The following is a 17,144-nucleotide window of genomic DNA, read 5'->3' on the forward strand; positions in this document are numbered from 1 at the left end:
AGTCTGGGAATGGTTGAGAAAGGGGCTGCCGGGCCTTTTTAGGGAGCCTGTAGTCTCTGGCCAGCCTGAAGGTATGCCGTCAGCTGAAGCAGTAACTCTCAGCCAGCGGCTCACCTGCCTCACACCAGCTGCCCCATGCACGTTGATGTCAGCTTGTCGCCCTGCCTGCCGTGCCTCCTAAACTGTGAGGGCGGGACTGCCTTAAGTAGCGCTCTGTCCCCAGGATGGTGGTGATGCCTACCTCCTGATGGAGGAATGAGTCAGGTCACAGGAGGCGTTTGGAGGGGCTGGCTCTCGAGAAGCCCCGGGCCTACACAGGCCCCAGCACTTGTGGTCCCTGTGGGGGCAGTGACACCTGCTCCCATCCCACTCCACCCCTGCCTCTGTCCCTGTGGGATTGGGGGGAGCAGTGGGGGAGAGCTCCCCAAGTGACCTGGTCCCTTCCCAGCTTCTAGCTCTCCAGGCGGCTTTCCAGGGTTTGAGACGTGGTCATTTCATTTTTCACGGAGAAGTATACAAAATGCAGTTCCATTGACCACTGGGTAAGTGCTTAATCTGAGCCTTCCAAATAATACTAAGATACTCAGCAAGGGGCCTGGGGGCCTTGGGCAGGAGCAGACGAGCCCTCTTGCCTGCCGTGGGCTTAAGTGCTTCTCACAGGGAGGCCTGGCCTTCCTGGCAGCTTATCTCCGGTTCAAGCCCTTCTCGGTACCAGGACCTTTGCGGAAGTCTCCTTACAACCACTGGCAACCGAATGACGAGCTCCGGATGGGTCAGTTCCGTCCTGCATATGAGAAGACAGGTTCAGAGGAGGTCTGTAACCCGCCCAAGATCACACAGCTGGTCGAGGGCAGAGTTGGGATTTGCACACAGGCCAGCTGTCTGCAGAGCCACTGAATCCCCCTGCCACCATGGGGGGATGCCTTCTGAACAAGTCCAGCTGTCCTGGCAGCTCTGGAGGGAACCTGTAGCTTCCAAGGGGCAACATCAGTTGTTTCAGGATCTGAAGCTCTACTGCGTAATGTACAGAATTGTCAAATCACTCTGTGTGCATCTGAAATTAATGTAACATCGTGTGTCCACTATACTTCAATTAAAAAAAAAAAGAAAGAAAGATCAGGGAAGCCTGGTTGGCTTAGTCGGTAGAGCATGTGACTCTTGACCTTGGGGTCATGAGTTCAAGCCCCACATTGGGCATAAAGCCTATTTAAAAAAAAAAAAAAAAATCTGAAGCTCTGTTTCATGAGCTGGCCTAAGCCCCAGTGGAGGACTCTTGCCCCGCAGACCACCAAGGGAACCAGGCCTTGCTGTCCCTCCCCAGGACTGCTCCAGGAATGACACTTTCCCAGAAAAGCAGTTGGCCCTCCTGAAACTTCTTGTCAGGACAATCTAGAATCTTTCTTCTTGGTGGAAAACAATAAAAGAGTTGGCATTCCATGCAAATGAGGCAGGAGGCTGCAGGGAGGGAAACTTCTTGGTCCCCACAAGCCCCCGGCCCTGCTACCTGCCCTGCCCTTGACAGCAGCCTTGTAAGGGGGCTGTTCTCCGGGGGGACCTCTGGCACACTCTCCAGCCTGCGGCCAGCTCCTCCCCATCCTGTCCGTGCAGACAGATGACCCTGGCAGCTGTGGTGCCTGATACCAGGTCTCCAGGTGGCTGGAGTGAGTGGGCCAGGGCCCCAGAGCCCTGCAGGGCCAGCTTCATGGGAGAAGCAGGGGAACACGATCTTGTGCCCTGAGGCACGCTGAGGGCTGGTGGGGAGCACTGGTGCAGGACCAGGGAGAAGACACGGTGGGGGGTTGGAGCACTGAAGGGACTGGGAGATGCCACAGATTTCCCTGATGCTTTCCTATGAAATACAACCCGATCCACGAGAAACAAGAGGCAGGCTGTAGTCCAGAGCCAAGTTAAAATGCCGGCGTCTAAGAAGCTCAGACCCTGAGGCCTCTGTGCCATCAGGAGTTCAGCTCAGGCCTGGGACAGAGTCTACTGAAAGCAGAGTTGCAGACCCCAGAGTCCCTGCCCTGAGCCTGGAGCTTGAGCTGACACGCTGTCGCTGCTTCTAGACAGAAGGTCTGAGGGCTGTGTCTCACCAGGCAGCCCCCAGGGGGACGCAGCAAAAGACTGGCCTGGAGGGGCGCCTGGGTGGCTCAGTCGTTAAGTGTCTGCCTTCGGCTCAGGTCATGATCCCAGGGTCCTGGGATCGAGCCCCGCATCGGGCTCCCTGCTCCGCGGGAAGCCTGTTTCTCCCTCTCCCTCTCCCCCTGCTTGTGTTCTCTCTCTCTCGCTGTGTCTCTCTTTGTCAAATAAATAAATAAAATCTTAAAAAAAAGACTGGCCTGGAGCCATCTGAATTGACATCACCTCAGCCTTGCTTTGGGGATGGAGCAACGGTGCCTGGATTCATGGCAGTGGGGTCCCATGTGAGGGGTGCAGCCACTGCCAGTCACCCCTGCCCTCCTAGGCCAGCGGCTGGGGCGAACTCGACAGACCCAGACCTTCCAAGTCCTGTTGGAGAAGCTTTCCCCAGGGTGCATCTGGTCTTGGTGCTGTCCCTTGGGGAGGTCTGCAGACTCTCCCCCTTGCATGGGCCTCAGGCAGGATCACTCTGCAGGCGATGCGCCATAGGAAGGAAAGAGAGGACCTCGGTGGTGGTCTACATGAGCTAATAGGTACCAGTGGGCTGAGGGCTGAGCGCAGCACACACAGGGAGTTTGGCCTTCCCTCGGCAAGTTCTCATTTTCTAGGGACTTCCGGGCAGACACTTCTTTTCCTCTCCCCCTTTGGCAACGAAGGTGGCAAAATGTTCTCTTCTCTGGTCAATTAGACAAGACTTCTAGAGGAAGTAGTATCTGAAGGCCCAAGGTAAGGGAAAAGATGTCATGTCAAACCTGTCAAAGGCATTTAACTGGGATCCTAACCCAAGTGGCAGACAGAGCAACACCATGAGGCCACAGGTCTGGAGCTGATAGAGGAAGGGAGCTGCTTCTCACCTCTGAGTCTGATTTCTAGGTCCCTGCAAAGTCTCACAGGTTGTTAGAGGTTTTCAGAGGTCATCCTCTCCATTCCCCTGCCTCTATGAAGGATTGCCAAATCACCCTTGGCCTTCCCCTAACCCTAAAGCTTTCCCCAAAGGGAAAAACAATTATTGCTGCTTTGATCTCTCATCTAGAAGCCTGCGGACCTTTGCTCTGTGGAAGTTCTTTGCTATATCTAACCTAAACCCCTCTTGCTATAAGTGATGAATGGTGGAGTGAGGCCGAGAGACAGGAAGACAAGCAAAAATAACCTCTGGAGGTCGCCAGGATGCACCACCAGTTCTAGAAGCAAAAGAAGTTGGCTTGGACGCCCTTTCAGATAAGCAAGAAGGAGGCAGCTCTGCTATGTGCTGAGGAGCTCGCTCACCAGAAATCTCAGCCCTGGGAGGACGCTGGGCTCCTTCTCCTTTTAAGGCAACATCTGAGCTCTCCGGGCTGCACGAGCTGCGACAAGCCCCAGCCCCACTCATTCCTGGCTATTTGGAGGAAACCCATGATTAATCAGCTTCCCCCCCTCCCCCGCCCCGCCTGTTTTTCATTAGGTTCTTTTTAAAGGGCTGGAACACCTCCTCAAGAACAGACACATGACAGATCCAAGCCAACTAGGACCCCAGTGTAGGGGGAGTACCCTAAGAGGGAGTGGGGAGTAGTGCTGGATGAAGACCAAGGGGGCAGGTCAGAATCTAGGGTGTCAGGGCAGAGAGAGGGTTAAAATGTTGGAAAAGGAGTCCTGATGGGAGAGCAGGGGAAGGTTCTGAATGGGAGCCCTGGTCGGAAAGCGGGATGGGTTTGACTGGGAGAGGAGGCCGCTGCCAAGCAAGGTCCTGGGGGCAGCAGGGGCAGCAGGGGCAGCTAGGCACACCTGGAGGTTCTGAGGGCAGGTGGAGAGGAGTGCCTTGGCCCTAATGGGCAAGGTTGGAGAAGGTTACATTGACTTGGCAGCTGCTGGTGAGCCGGTCAGACCTGAAACCCAGTTTTTCCTGAACTTGCTGGTTAATAGCTCTCTGGCTTCCCAATTTCCCTCTAAGTGAGGCCTGTGGGCGGCGTGGGAACTGTGCAGAGAGCAGCTGGGCACTGCCCGGTGGGCGCTGAGAAATCCCCAAGGGCGTGCATTTGGAAGGGGAGGGCAGGAGTCCCTGCCTTGGGGGCCTGACCTCTGGAGCTTGGGCGGGACTCGCTGGAGAGGCTGTGGCACCCAGCGCTCACCTCCATGCTTGTGAAGTGGATGGAATTTGAGAAGAAACCACTCTGAGCTGGGCTGGGCTGGAATTTCCTGGCTGAGCTGGGGCAGATGTTAGGTGTGTCCTAGCGGGGCTGACCCATTGGATCTCCTCGTTCACCTTATGTTTGCATACTCCAAGCCTCCCCTTCCTTTCAAATCAAGGTACAGTAAAGTCACCATCACTGCAAGGGTGATCTGAAGGGTCAAATCCAGTTCTCTGGGAGCCAGAGAAAGTGAGAGGGCATCCTCTGGCCCTTGCTCCACCACCGAAGCCCCAGAGAGTCCCCTCCGTGCAACAGCCCCCATGGGGCAGGAGGAGAGAAGGGGCACATTCCTCGGCCCTCCCTCACCGGGCCCTGTGTCCCTTGGCTGCCTGTTGTGATTCTAGCAGAGGAGCCAAGGACTTTTGCTGCTAAATAAACCCTGGGGCTGGTCCCCAATGGCATGTGTTTGTGGTGCAGGTACAAACTGTTTCCATAGGACCAACCAGCTCTCCATTCCGTCCCGGCAGGGTGGGGGTGAGGAAGCTGGGAGGGCCGGGGTGCCCTCCTCCTCCTCCCACACCCCAACCAGGCACTCTTGAAAGAAAGAAAACCTTTCTAATAATCAGGCCATAATCTCTTCCTTTTAAAAAACAAAAAACAAAACAAAAAAACCTTTAGGAAGGACATTCCTTGAGGTCCCAAGGATTGCTCCAGGTTATCTATCATAGTTGGACAGTTTAATATCTAATCTTAGGCAATTCTGAGGCTTCTTTGGCTCTTCTAAAGGGGGTAGGAAGCAAGTACTCTCAAAATAAGGCTCAGACTTTCTGCAACTTCGTGGAAGAAGACACAGGGCCCCACGGAAGTACAGGACAGCCCATGTTGCGCGTAAAATTCAAGACTTTAATGCAACTCAGCTGACTCCCTTCCAGGCCCCCTCAACAATTTCTCAGTGTCCGTGTGGTCCACGCAGAGTCACAGAATCCTAGATCCAGAATCTGGCAGAGTCTTCCTGAGGTCAGCTCACTCAGTGGACTCCAGGGCTCCTTACAGAAAGGTGCTGGTCCTCAACAAAGTTTTTACTAAAAAAATAAGCACAATACTATGGGCTCTTTGAAAAGCTACCCATATCTGACGTAAAGGTATGGGCTTTATTCTGTTAATGTCTACCTTCTTTATTGTAAGCTCCTTCTTGTTTCAATGAGAGAATGATGGTAGATCAAATTTAGAAATATCTTTAATTGGTAAAATAAAATGTTAGCAGCCCTCTGTTGGTCCCTCCAACTTTTTTATTCCTTTGAAAAGGTATTATCCGTAAAATTCCAGCATCTGAGGACCACTGACCTACCTCCCCTTTGGAAGCAGGGCCAGCGCTAGGGTGAGGCACGCAAGGCACTCGCCTAGCCCAGAGAATGGAAGGGGGCACGCAAAAGCTCAGCGATCTGATATTTTTAAAAATTGAATTTAATGCCAAAAAAAAAATCCATGACAACCAAAAATTCAAAATTTTAAATAAAGACAGAAGCAGTATAAGTGATGTTTCCTCTTGCCTCGGGTTCCGACGCAGCTCAGCAAGGCACCACTTGGAAGCATTCCTGCTAACTCACCCATGACAGAAAAGGGCAGCTCTGGGTCTGAGAACCCCCTGGGGAAGGACTTGCCACAAGCCCCTCAAGTGTTCATCTTGGCCCCTCACGACCCTGAGGTTTTCTTGAGTCTGACGTCAGCCTGTTCTCTGCAGCTTGAATTCCAGATCCTCTCAGGGTGTTCTCAATGGACATTGCCCTTTGGAGGTTCCAGGGCAGTTATATAAATGCTCCCCACACTTGTCCCCATACTCACTCCTCTCCCTCTGTAGCCAGCTCTTCATGTTTATTTTTCTTTTCTGAATTCTTAGGAAAGCAAGCAAGTGGAGACCAAGACAGATGCCAAGAAAGGAGAAGAAAGGGGCAGAGATGCCAGCAAAAAACCCCTGGGCCCCAGACGGGACTCAGACCTGGGGAAGGAGCCAAAGAGGGGTGGTTTAAAGAAAAGCTTCTCAAGAGACAAAGATGAAGCTGATGGCAAAAGCGGAGAGAAGCCCAAGGAGGAGAAGCTCATCAGGGGCATTGACAAGGGCCGGGTCCGGGCTGCTGTGGACAAGAAGGAGGCAGGGAAGGATGGGAAGGGAGAGGAGAAGGCAGCAGCCCCAAGGAAGGAGGACGAGAAGAAAGGCAGTGACAAGAGTGCAGGGACAAGCAGAGACAAGGACAAGAAGAGAGAGGAGAAGGAGATAAGCAAGAGAGAGGACGACGGGAAGGGAAAAGGGGAGAGTAGGGACGCAGACACCAAGAAAGAGGGTGAGCAGATGAAAAGAGGAAGTGGGAACACAGATACAAAAAGGGAGGAAGAGAAAGTGAAAAAAGATGAGTCCATAAGCGAAAAGGAACCCAAAGAAGAGAAGAAGACCCAAGCGCAGGAGAAACCAGCCCTGGCTTGCCCCACCAAGCCCTCTGAAGGGCTTGCCAAGGCGGAGGAGGAAGCAGCTCCCAGCATATTTGATGAGCCTCTGGAGAGAGTGAAGAACAATGACCCAGAGATGACCGAGGTGAATGTCAACAACTCAGACTGTATCACAAATGAGATCTTGGTCCGGTTCACCGAGGCTCTGGAGTTCAACACGGTGGTCAAGGTGTTTGCCCTGGCCAACACACGCGCTGACGACCACGTGGCCTTCGCCATCGCCATCATGCTCAAGGCCAACAAGACCATCACCAGCCTGAACCTGGACTCTAACCACATCACAGGAAAAGGCATCCTCGCCATCTTCCGGGCCCTCCTCCAGAACAACACGCTGACGGAACTCCGCTTCCACAACCAGCGGCACATCTGCGGTGGCAAGACCGAGATGGAGATTGCCAAGCTGCTCAAGGAGAACACTACCCTGCTTAAGCTGGGCTACCATTTCGAGCTGGCTGGGCCCCGGATGACAGTCACCAACCTGCTCAGCCGCAACATGGACAAACAGCGACAAAAGCGACTCCAGGAGCAACGGCAGGCCCAGGAGGCTGGTGGTGAGAAGAAGGATCTGCTGGAGGTGCCCAAGTTAGGGGCCCTGGCCAAGGGCTCCCCAAAACCCTCCCCCCAGCCATCTCCAAAGGCCTCGCCCAAGAACTCGCCCAAGAAAGGGGGCGCTCCAGCTGCTCCGCCCCCACCCCCGCCTCCCTTGGCCCCGCCCCTAATCATGGAGAACCTGAAGAACTCATTGTCACCAGCCACCCAGAGGAAGATGGGAGACAAAGTCCTCCCCGTCCAGGAGAAGAACTCCCGCGACCAGTTACTGGCCGCCATTCGCTCCAGCAACCTCAAGCAGCTCAAGAAGTTAAGTAGTCGCGGGCCTGGGCCAGCAGGGCTGGAGGAGAGGGGAGCCTGTCTGGGGAACGGGGGGCAGAGCGGGCCATGTCAGGCTGCAGGCTGCGGACAGACTGCAGCGCCTGTGTGGCATCTCCAGCCAACGCAGCCATCCCCCTGCCTCTGGGCAGGCTGCCCCGGTGTCCATTAGAGGGAGACTCTCTCCTTCCTGTAAGGAGCTTCCTTTAGCCTCTCACTCCATGCCTCTAACTTCACCACCCTGCAGCTAAACCAGGGTCTCCCAGAAATGGAGAAACAGTCTCTGTCTAGTAGTTCTGCCTCTGGTCCTGCCATTAAGTCTTCTCTTTCCTCTTCCCAGAGCAAAAATGATCTCCCTTTTATGAATTCCCTCTGAGGACTAGCCAAGTCCTACTGATCAGTGTATCCCAAAGGTCTTTGGGAGATTCAGTCCTCGGGAGGGTCTCCCCTGTGACTAATCAGTGCCCCAGACACATGAACCATCCCTAAAGACCCTGCTCCTCAAAGTTTCCCCTTCCTCCACCTCAGGCGACAGAGGCCATGGTCATCTGCCTGTCGGACTGGATGGCGGCAGCGAACCCTAGCCCCACAACATCATCTGGGGCTAGACGCCACGACATAAAGGACAACCTCAGTTGTAATGCTAGTGGTCATTTGATGACATCCAGTTTTTACAGACAAGGAAAAATGCTTCATCTGTGTCCACAGCTCATTTATTCATTCCACAGACATCTGTGGGGGTCTGGTTTCCAGAAGGAAGGGAGGCCAGATGAATTCCAGAGGCTCCTTTGCTGAGCTTCTTTGTCTAAACTGTCTCTGCTTTGCCCTTACAGGTCGAGGTGCCCAAACTGCTTCAGTAGGACCAGACTGCCAGGGGGCACCATCTGCCAATGCCAAGGCTGCCCCGGCCTCGCCTCCCAGGGCCGCAAGACCCCACCCACCCCACCCTTGGCTGACCTGCTGTGGATGCCCCTCCTCTGCCATGGGAGAGCATGAGGCTTGGCCACACTCAAGGAAGGATGCCTTCTCTCTTCTCACTTTCCTTTTCTTGTCTCTGAGGCTCTCCAAAAATTTCTTTTATACCTGGAGCTGAGGTTTCTGGACAAGAAGAGTCCTTTTAGCATATCACTGAGAAGAATGCCATGCCTGGGGCCCAAGTAACTGGCAAGTTGCGAAAGGCCTGTGATCCAGGGAAGATGTCCTCCCAGGACCACATAACCAGCCCAGCCCCACTGCCCTCCAGGGCCAGGATTCAGGCCTCTGAGGAGCCCTTGGGGCAAAGCTGCTGGGCCTGTGGCCCTCTGTGTGGGACAATGGCAGAAGATTGAGAAGGGCATGAGGGCCCAAGGGCAGAAGGAGGCAGGGGTGAGGATACCCTCAAACCCCTCCTGGGCTAATCACAGGACATGGCAGGAGCAGCTGGCCTGGTGGGGAGTGGGCTCCAGCTGGGAGGAGAGGGACAGACAGCAGCTGGTCCTGAAGGTTTGATGCCAAAGCAGACATTTCCCTCACACCCACCTGCTGTTGTATAAATAGCTGTGTATCTGTTTTTCCATAAGATTTTGATAATATATACAAGCCTTTAGTTGTGAATGACTGTGCCCCACCTCTGTACCGTACTGAGGGTCCTGATGCTCACCCTGGGCCCCATGGAGGACTTGAGAAGCTCAGGTTCCCTGCCATGCCATCCCGAGTTGACCACATAACAAGTTCATATCTGCTGAAAGTCCAGCGCAAGGGAAAGCCTCAAGCCTGGGTAGAGGGCTCCCCACTGACCGGGTTGACCAGGCCAAGGAAACTAGGCCTTAGCTAGGGTCTGCTCCTGACCATTCCTATTGCCTGGAGTCATTAGCCAGAGCCGCTTTCAGGGGTGACAGGGCAGAGTGAAGCACAGGGCCCTGGGATGGCTATATTAGGCATGTTCAGGGGATGCTCATTCCATGACTCTTCCTAACTGTGGGCTTGGGGCCAGCTCCCCACAGCAGTCACAAGCCCAGGAAGGCAGCCATCTCTGAGCAGGCAGAGAAGTGAATGACCATTTGGGGAGCAGCCCCCACACCAGTGTGCCCAGTGATCCATCTCATCCCCCCCCCACTCCAGCTGCAGGCTGCTCTCCTGACCTAACAGTGTCCCCGTGCCCTCCATCAGGTGTATATCAAAAGCATCCTCCTGATTTGATTGCGTTAAAGGCACTGGCACCCCTTGGCACTGTGGAACGGCCACCTTGGGTCTGGGTCACTGGCAGTTTTCTCTGTCTTGGGGTTTTGTCCAACAGCAGGGAGCACAGCAGTTTCACCATCTTTGGGGTGAAGGAGGGGGCGTCCCTGCTATGAAGGAGGATTGCTATGCTAGGTCTGACCAAACGCAGAGGCAGGCTAGTCGTGGTAGCAAAAGGTTTGGATCCCAGGGGACACTCTGCGCCCCTTCCCCTCTACCCACTTGCCTGTCTGCCCCCAAAACCAAAACAAGGGCTAGGCCCGGGGTGGGGGTGGGGGCGTGGGGCAGACACCTGTTGCCTCCTGGACCTCAAAGGGTGTTAGCTGGAGCTGAGTGCAACCAGTGCTTCCATTTACCCTGTGTCTGTGGTTGCCAGGCCTTGGCAAGATGCTGCAGGTCGCTTCAGGTGCTCTCTCAATTCTGGAGGTTTCCATTTTGCAGATAAAGTTCAGCCCAGAGAGATTAACCTACAAGTCCATGATCACACAGCTAATAAAAAGAGAGCTCAGATAGATCTCCCGCTCTTAGAGTCACTTCTGATGAGAGGTCCCTCTCCTCCCCTTCCTGAACTGAGACTCATAATGGTGCCTCAGGAAAACACTGAAAGCCTAACCAAACCCAAACGACGGATCTCCAATAGCCAGACCACACGCACACGCACACGCACACAGTCCTCGGGGGTTGGGGGCTGATGAGGTCATCCTTCCTCTGGTGCCTTAGAACCTGATGCGGGAGCGCAGCGCCACCTGCGGGCAGGCCACGTCCCGGGTTCTCCCGCCGCGCCAGGAGCGCGCCGGAGCTGCGCTGGGGGCCAGGGAAGGTGGGCAGATGGGACGCAGCGCCGGGTCTGGGGGGCGCCTTCCCGCCGCCTGGGAGGGGCGGGGGGGGGGAGCGCCAGGCATCGAGCGGCCGCGTGTGCTCAGGGGTCGGCCGAATGTGGGAAACGGGCCACACTCGCGGAGCCGCGTTTCTGCGGAGTAGTGCACCCACAGCCGCCCACCTGCCCCATCGGCCTCCGCAGGCGCCCGTCTGCCCGGTTTCCCTTCCTGAAACCCAAGGTGCATGAGCCGGAAAGGATCTATCTTCGTCCGCACCCGCCTTTTACAGGGGAGAAAATGAGATTCAAAAGCAGCAAATGACTTGAACAAGTTGATGCATAGGTATTCAAACTACGTCTCTCGCCGCCGACTGCACCCTACCGACCTGGGCCAAGGGGGTCCGTCCCCCCCCCCCAGCCAACCCTGCCCCGGCAGGCCCTCCGAGCCGCCTCACCCTGGCTGGCCCCTTTCGTTTCCAGGGGCCACATCCTGGGCCTCCCGTTCCCGCAACGGAGGGCGTCTTTTGGGGCCCGCCGCCACCCAGTGTTGCACTGGCTTCTCACCTGCGGGCCCCGCCCCCGCAGGCCTTGGGGGACCCCGGGCTAGGCAGGACCGAGGCTGTGGCGCTGGCCATGGGCGGGATGGCGGGCGCCTCCCCGCCCCACTTCCTGTCGCAGGAAGCCAGTGAGCGAGGGGCTCAGTCGCAGGTGCTGTGAGTTGGGACCATGGCCACTCACACGGCCTTCTTTAAGAAGCAAAGATCTGGACGCCGGTCACCCACTGAGAGTGGCTTCCGGACCACCAGGACGACCAAGCCTGTTGTACCATGTGCCCCCCACCCCTCTGCAGGCTGGTCTCAAGCCTGGGGCCCAGCTACCGCTTTAGCCTTCCTGTGGTGTGGGGGCCAGGCCACTGGCCTGGGAGTCCAGCCTGGTGATGTCTCACTCCCACCCCCTTGCCCTGTGCTCTACCTGCTCTGCCTGGCCAGTGCGCCTTCTCCAGGCCTCTAACTCTTCCTTTATCCCACCTACCCTCCCTCACTCCTTGCCTGAAGTGTCAGCTGTCCCAGCTGCCTCCATTCTATTCCTCTCCCCCCACAGTGCTCCCCTTTCCTTTCTTGGGGCCCCTTTGTATCCCCATTCACCTCTGCTCCAGCTCTCTCCCTGCATCTGAACCCCTGCCCTCACCCTTTGAGCGGTCTCCCCCTCCCCTGCCTGAGCAGGCGCCCAAGAAAGAGGTGCCCTGCTTTTGTGTGGAGTGCTGCTCTCCATCTGTGCCTCCCAGACCTCCCCTTCCGGTCCTCGATGTGCCCTCGCAGCTCAGCAGGACCCCATTTACACCACTTGAGTATAAATCCTTGAGGGTCACTGCTCCTCCCACCCTGTATCTTCCCATTTGTAGGGTGCCTGCCTGGTTTTCAGGGGTGCTAGCTGCTGAAGATGATGGGGAGGGGCAGCTACAGCTCTGTTCTCCTGCTGGCCGTTCCCCTGGTGGTAAGCAGATAAGATGGGGTCATAGATGGAGAGCTTTGCGAGAGATTCAGCGGGATTGCCCTATTTATAGAGCTAGAGGATGTGAGAGGGGCCTTCTCTCTGCTCGGGGCATGTGAAATGCCCCACTCCCTTGTAGTTTCCCCCTTTTCTTTAGAATTCTCAGTGCTTTGCAGAGTTAATTGGAAATGTTGGGGAGGGGAGACTCCACCTTCTGGGAGGCAGCTATGACTGGGATAAACCTGCCTTCCACCCCAGTCAACAAAGCAATTTTTAATTGGCCCCAGATTGTGGATTTAAGGATAATTAATTCAGCCGGGCATGGCCATGCATTCATTTACACCTCTTTCCTTAGGGAAACTCAAACCTTATCCTACCAACCTCCTCCCCCTCTCAGCTTCGAGAGAGGGGGAGAAGGAAAGCAAGCGAGCGAGACTGACTGGTGGTTCCAAACCTTGAGATGAGCTGGTGACCCTCTCTCCTGAAGTGTGAATGAAGGCAGAATTTGCAGACTAGAAGCCAGGACACTGTGACCCCAGCTCCCGCCTCTTGCCCCCACCCTCAGAGAGAAGGTGGATCTGCAGCTGTGGCCCCAGCTCTTTCCCCCCCCTGCCCCTCACCCCAGCATTAGCCTTCCCTCTCTGGTCAGGTCCAGGGGCAGACTCTCAGGCCCCCCTAAAAATTTCATTAGGAAGGGGGGAAGCTGTGAATCCATGGACAGAGGTTCTGCCCATAGTGGTTTCTGACCCTGGCCTAGGAGCTCCCCTGCTCCAGCCTGTGACAAGAGCCTCCCTGACAGTATATGGGTGCCAGAGGGCATGGTTAGCACAGGGGCCATATGCAGAACCCAGCTGGAAGACAAGGCTGCAGGGCTGGAGGACCTTGGGTGAGGGAAGGAGGGGCTGAGCATATGGTTGTTGGGGAAAGGAGACCGTTGGTTGGTGGTGGTGTTGCCAAGCCAGGATGGCACTTTTCCCACTTGAATTAAAAACTATAAAACTTCTTTCCCTACATCTGTCACCAGAGAAGTCCTGAGAGCACAAGGACCCAGGTCCTCAGGGAACAAGGCAAAGGTGAGGGTAGAGCTTGGTGCATAGGCATCTCCAAGGGTGGAGGGTGTCTGCCTGGCTCAGCAGGGGCCTAAGGTCTTAGGGTCCCCTGATGACCCAAGGCAGCTGACAGCAACACCTTGCACCAACCTCTTGGGTGGCCCAGTCTCTCCGCTTGGCTCCTAGAACCTCTCTGATCAGGAAGGACGGACAGGGGTCACAGTTTCATTTCATATTTCACCCACATGACAGCCCTGAGGCATTATCTCCATGGGATAGCTGAGAAAACTGGGTTCAGAGACACGCCCAAGGTCAGCCAGTGTCGGAACCCACCCGTGAAGCTAAGTGTCCCCGAAAAGGGGAAGGTGCCTTTGTAAAAATTTGCAGTGCCTTTTATGTCACAGGGGCCTGACCCCTAGTGCAGAACGTCTGTAACGCAAATGAGCATCCTCTTCCCAGCTGTGGCAAAATCCACCTCACTGGCTTTGGGAACCAGCTCAAGGGGCCCTCAGCCTGAGGTGGTTCTGCTTACGGAAGCGGGGGAGGGTGCCTTGCCGGCTGGGAGGATGTGGCACTGGCAGCCCTCAGGGCCCAGCTGAAGGCAGAGCTCCTGGAAGGTGTGGATGGGCCCAATGAGGCAACCGACATGAGTTACAGCTTTACAGCTTTAATCCAGCAGTTGGAGCCCTGGCCGGTGTGGCAGCCGGGAGCAAGGCTTCCGCCCACTACTGATGGAGCCCACAGTGAGCAAACAGGGCGGGCCCCAGCGTTCCTGGCTGGGATCTTGGAAGTCGCGGGACTCTGAGAAAGCAGGGGCTTTGACCCAGGCTTTCATGTCCTTCTCTTGTCCCACGTAAAAATAGTCCACTGACCCCAAGCCCTCCCCACCCACCCCTCATTCACGGCCAAGTTCCAGCTCAGCTCCTGGTCTACATCCCTGGGGCTCCATCACCAGTAGGACCCAGGGCTTGGCTTGGTCTGGGGCCTGCTGAGTAGAGGACCCTTGCCCACCCCCAGGGCCAGATGCAGATACAGGAGAGGGGCATCACTGAAGGGGCAGCAGAGACACAGCTGGTTCCTCAGGCTCCTGGGTAGGAGGGCTGTGGTGGCATATAGGGGGGAGGAGCTGAAAGCCAAGCAGACAGGGTAAGGGTCAGGGGTGGCACAGGAGGATGGGAAGTGACCCCCAATTCCAGAGGCTTAAAGGATCCATGGGGAAGAGGTAGTCTGGATGTTTCCAGCTGAGGCAGAAGTCTGGGAGAGGGACTCAGGGTGAGAAAGGGGTAGGGGAGGTTCCAGCACGGAGGTGGGCGGCAGGCAGGAGCAAGGGGCTCCAGATCGCTCACTTACCTGCAGGGTTGTAGATAGGGGGCCCAGCTGGGTAGAGTGGATACTGGGGAGCAGGACCACTAGGAGGGTACATGTAGCCAGGCTGTGGGGGTGCGGGGCCAGCTTTGGGGTCCTGGGGGTATGGGTACACTGGCTGCACTGGGATGCCTGTCATTGGAATCTCCTGGCCTAGGTGGGGGACAAGGATCAGCATTCAGAACTCCACCTCCATGGTGAAGCCGCCACCTCCTGCCCTGAAACCAAGGTAAGCCCCCCCGGGCCCCTGCTGTCTGTTTTGGGGGCTCCAAGCTGGCCACCTGCTGCGTTTGCCTCCCCGACATTGCTTGGCAGAGCTGAGCGGGGAGCTGTGCACGTGGTCCCAGCGGGTCAGTCTGTGTTTAGCAGGTTTGCTCCCCTCAGCAGGTTTCAGAAGCCTCACGAGCCAGAGAACACAGCTTGGGAAATGTCCCACTTAGGCAAGGACAGGGCAGCTCCAGGGTCTGGTATCTTCTAATCTAGCAGAGCTGCCTCTCAGGGGGTCTGCCCTCAGCCTTTTCCTCCCACACTGATCCCCCGTGCAGCGACACCGTGCCCACGCCCCTCAGGGTTGGGCATACACTCGGTCACATGCCAACACTCAGGCACACAGTCCACTGTAGACTAGAGTACGTGCAATTAATGCTCACCACTACAGACCCCCCCGTGTCCTTTCCAAGAGTCCCGTGCATGCACGTACCCGCTGCACCACACCACTGTTGACAGACGGCCGGCCGCGCACATCTGCACGTTCACATGCACGCATGTCCGCCCGCATACTCACGCCCGCTGTTCACACACGGCCCCGCACGTTCTCGTCTCTGTGGTTGCAGGCTGGCAGGTGTGTGTACACAGCGGCACTCGCTACCACACAGGGCGCACGTCCTGGAACTGTCTGGTGCCCAGCGCCCGTGCCCCCCGTGCCCAGGACCGCCCGTACCTTCGAAGGGGCTCTGCAGATGCTGGCGCCGGCGGTACAGGTAGCAGCAGGAGCACAGGAAGCAGCAGATGGTGGTGGCCACCACCGCCACGAAGAGGATCACGGCCGAGGCGATGCCTGCTATGGTCTTGGGACTTGAGACAAAGAACAGGTCCCCTCACCTTCCAGCACTCGTAGGAGGGACTCCTCATTATGGTGGCCATAAAACTGTGCTCCAACTCCTGGCCAGCAGGGGGCCACAGCAAGCTGAGATTTGGGGTTCCTTGAGGGGCTCTGCCCCGACCCTGTGGAGGAGATCTTAGGGGACCTCCACTTCCCAGAAGACCGTGCTGCCTGGCTGGCTAGTGTGAGGCGTGCCGGGATTTGTAGTGCGCTCCCCACTGCATCGCTCCTACATCTACAACTTAATTGATTAGACTTTGAACATGTTAGCACTGAAAGGCACCTTAGAAATAACCTAGAGCCCTTTTCTTCCAACCCCCCAATCATGCTGTCTCCTTAACACCTTTTATGTATTAGCAGTCCCTTTCAAAAAGAAGTTTGAAACCACTAATTCCGGCAACCGCCTCATTTTATGAATTGGAAATAATGACCCATGTGAGGATGAGTCTTCCCCACAATGACACAGCTACGGAGACGTGGACCTGGGAATCAAACCCAAGTCCCCTGCCTTTTTGCCAGAGCTTCTTCCACAAAGCTGCACCCTGTACCCACCCTACCCACCACCGAGCGCAAGACCGTTAATACGCCCTTCCTGGACCTTCCCGGCCCCTGCACCAACACCCACTTCGTCACCAAGCTGAGTGCTAGGTCTGGGCTAAGGCTGTGGAGGTGGACATGGAGAGGGGCAGGAGGGAGACACGGAGGAGGGGAGGCCCGGGCAGGCCTCCTGAGAGGAGGATGGAGGGGGCGTGGGTGGAGGCGGGGGCCCACCTGAAGGCCAGGCAGTGCTTCTGCTGCCTCTCGGTGATGAGCAAGGTCAGGTCTCTGCAGCAGTAGCGCTGGTAGCAGGTCCCGCAGCAGAAGGTGAAGAACTCGCAGTTGAAGCCTGGATGCCAGGAGCCGTTCCGGTCCAGGTACCACAGGCAGTCCTCGCGGGCCAGCGCTGCGGGCGGGGTGGGGAGGGGGTGGGGGCGCATGGCCACCAGGCCAGCTTCCCGTCCGCCCTTAGCCCCGCTCCCCGAGGCTCCCAGCCCGCCGGCTCCCGGGACGCGGGAGCTGACCCTCGTCACCACCCTGAGGGGCTCCGCCCCTGAGCCTCAGCGGCCTCCCTCCGGGGCTGACCCCCGCGCCCCGGGTCAGCTTCCATGGCCCAGCCTCCCGGCCGGGTCTCCTCCCGCTCCCTGCGGACCGGCAGCACCCAGGGGAGCCCCGCGCCCACCCCCTTACCCAGGGGAGCCCCCAGCACCAGGAGAGCGGCCGCGGCAAGCGGCGCGGCCCCGCAGAGCCCCGGGGGCCGCATGGCGGGGCTTGGGCGCGGCCGAGACCGGCCGCCTGGAGCGGGGAGCGCAGGACGAAGCCGGCCGGCGGGAGCTGCTGCGGGGCCCAGCCCGCCGCTAGGCTCGGTTTCCTCTCCCGCCTCCTGCGAGGGCGGGACTAAGGCCCGGGCCGCGGTAACCCTGCCCCCCTCGCTCCGCGCCCGGCCCAGGCGG

General features: G+C 57.1%; 2 protein-coding genes across 2 annotated transcripts in view; one reads left to right on the top strand and one right to left on the bottom strand.

Moving 5' to 3' along the window:
* Positions 1 to 8,551, top strand: part of LMOD1 (leiomodin 1) — a 39,105-nt gene extending 30,554 nt beyond the window's left edge. Inside the window, exons 2-3 of the mRNA XM_021682841.2 lie at positions 6,142 to 7,605; positions 8,447 to 8,551. Coding sequence (XP_021538516.1) covers positions 6,142 to 7,605; positions 8,447 to 8,473 — 1,491 coding nt within the window. The 3' untranslated portion in view covers positions 8,474 to 8,551. The remainder of the gene's footprint in view (positions 1 to 6,141; positions 7,606 to 8,446) is intronic.
* A 5,294-nt stretch (positions 8,552 to 13,845) lies between these two features.
* On the bottom strand, positions 13,846 to 17,010 carry SHISA4 (shisa family member 4). Its single transcript, XM_021682472.2, has 5 exons — positions 16,882 to 17,010; positions 16,426 to 16,597; positions 15,493 to 15,626; positions 14,538 to 14,705; positions 13,846 to 14,313 (listed from the first exon to the last, which is right to left on the bottom strand). Exons 1-5 carry the CDS (start codon positions 16,952 to 16,954, stop codon positions 14,267 to 14,269), a joined length of 594 nt encoding a protein of 197 aa, XP_021538147.1. The 5' UTR covers positions 16,955 to 17,010; the 3' UTR covers positions 13,846 to 14,266.
* Between the last annotated feature and the right edge of the window lie 134 nt (positions 17,011 to 17,144).

The sequence above is a fragment of the Neomonachus schauinslandi genome, chromosome 6 (genome assembly GCF_002201575.2).
Source record: "Neomonachus schauinslandi chromosome 6, ASM220157v2, whole genome shotgun sequence".
NCBI classification, from domain to species: domain Eukaryota; kingdom Metazoa; phylum Chordata; class Mammalia; order Carnivora; family Phocidae; genus Neomonachus; species Neomonachus schauinslandi.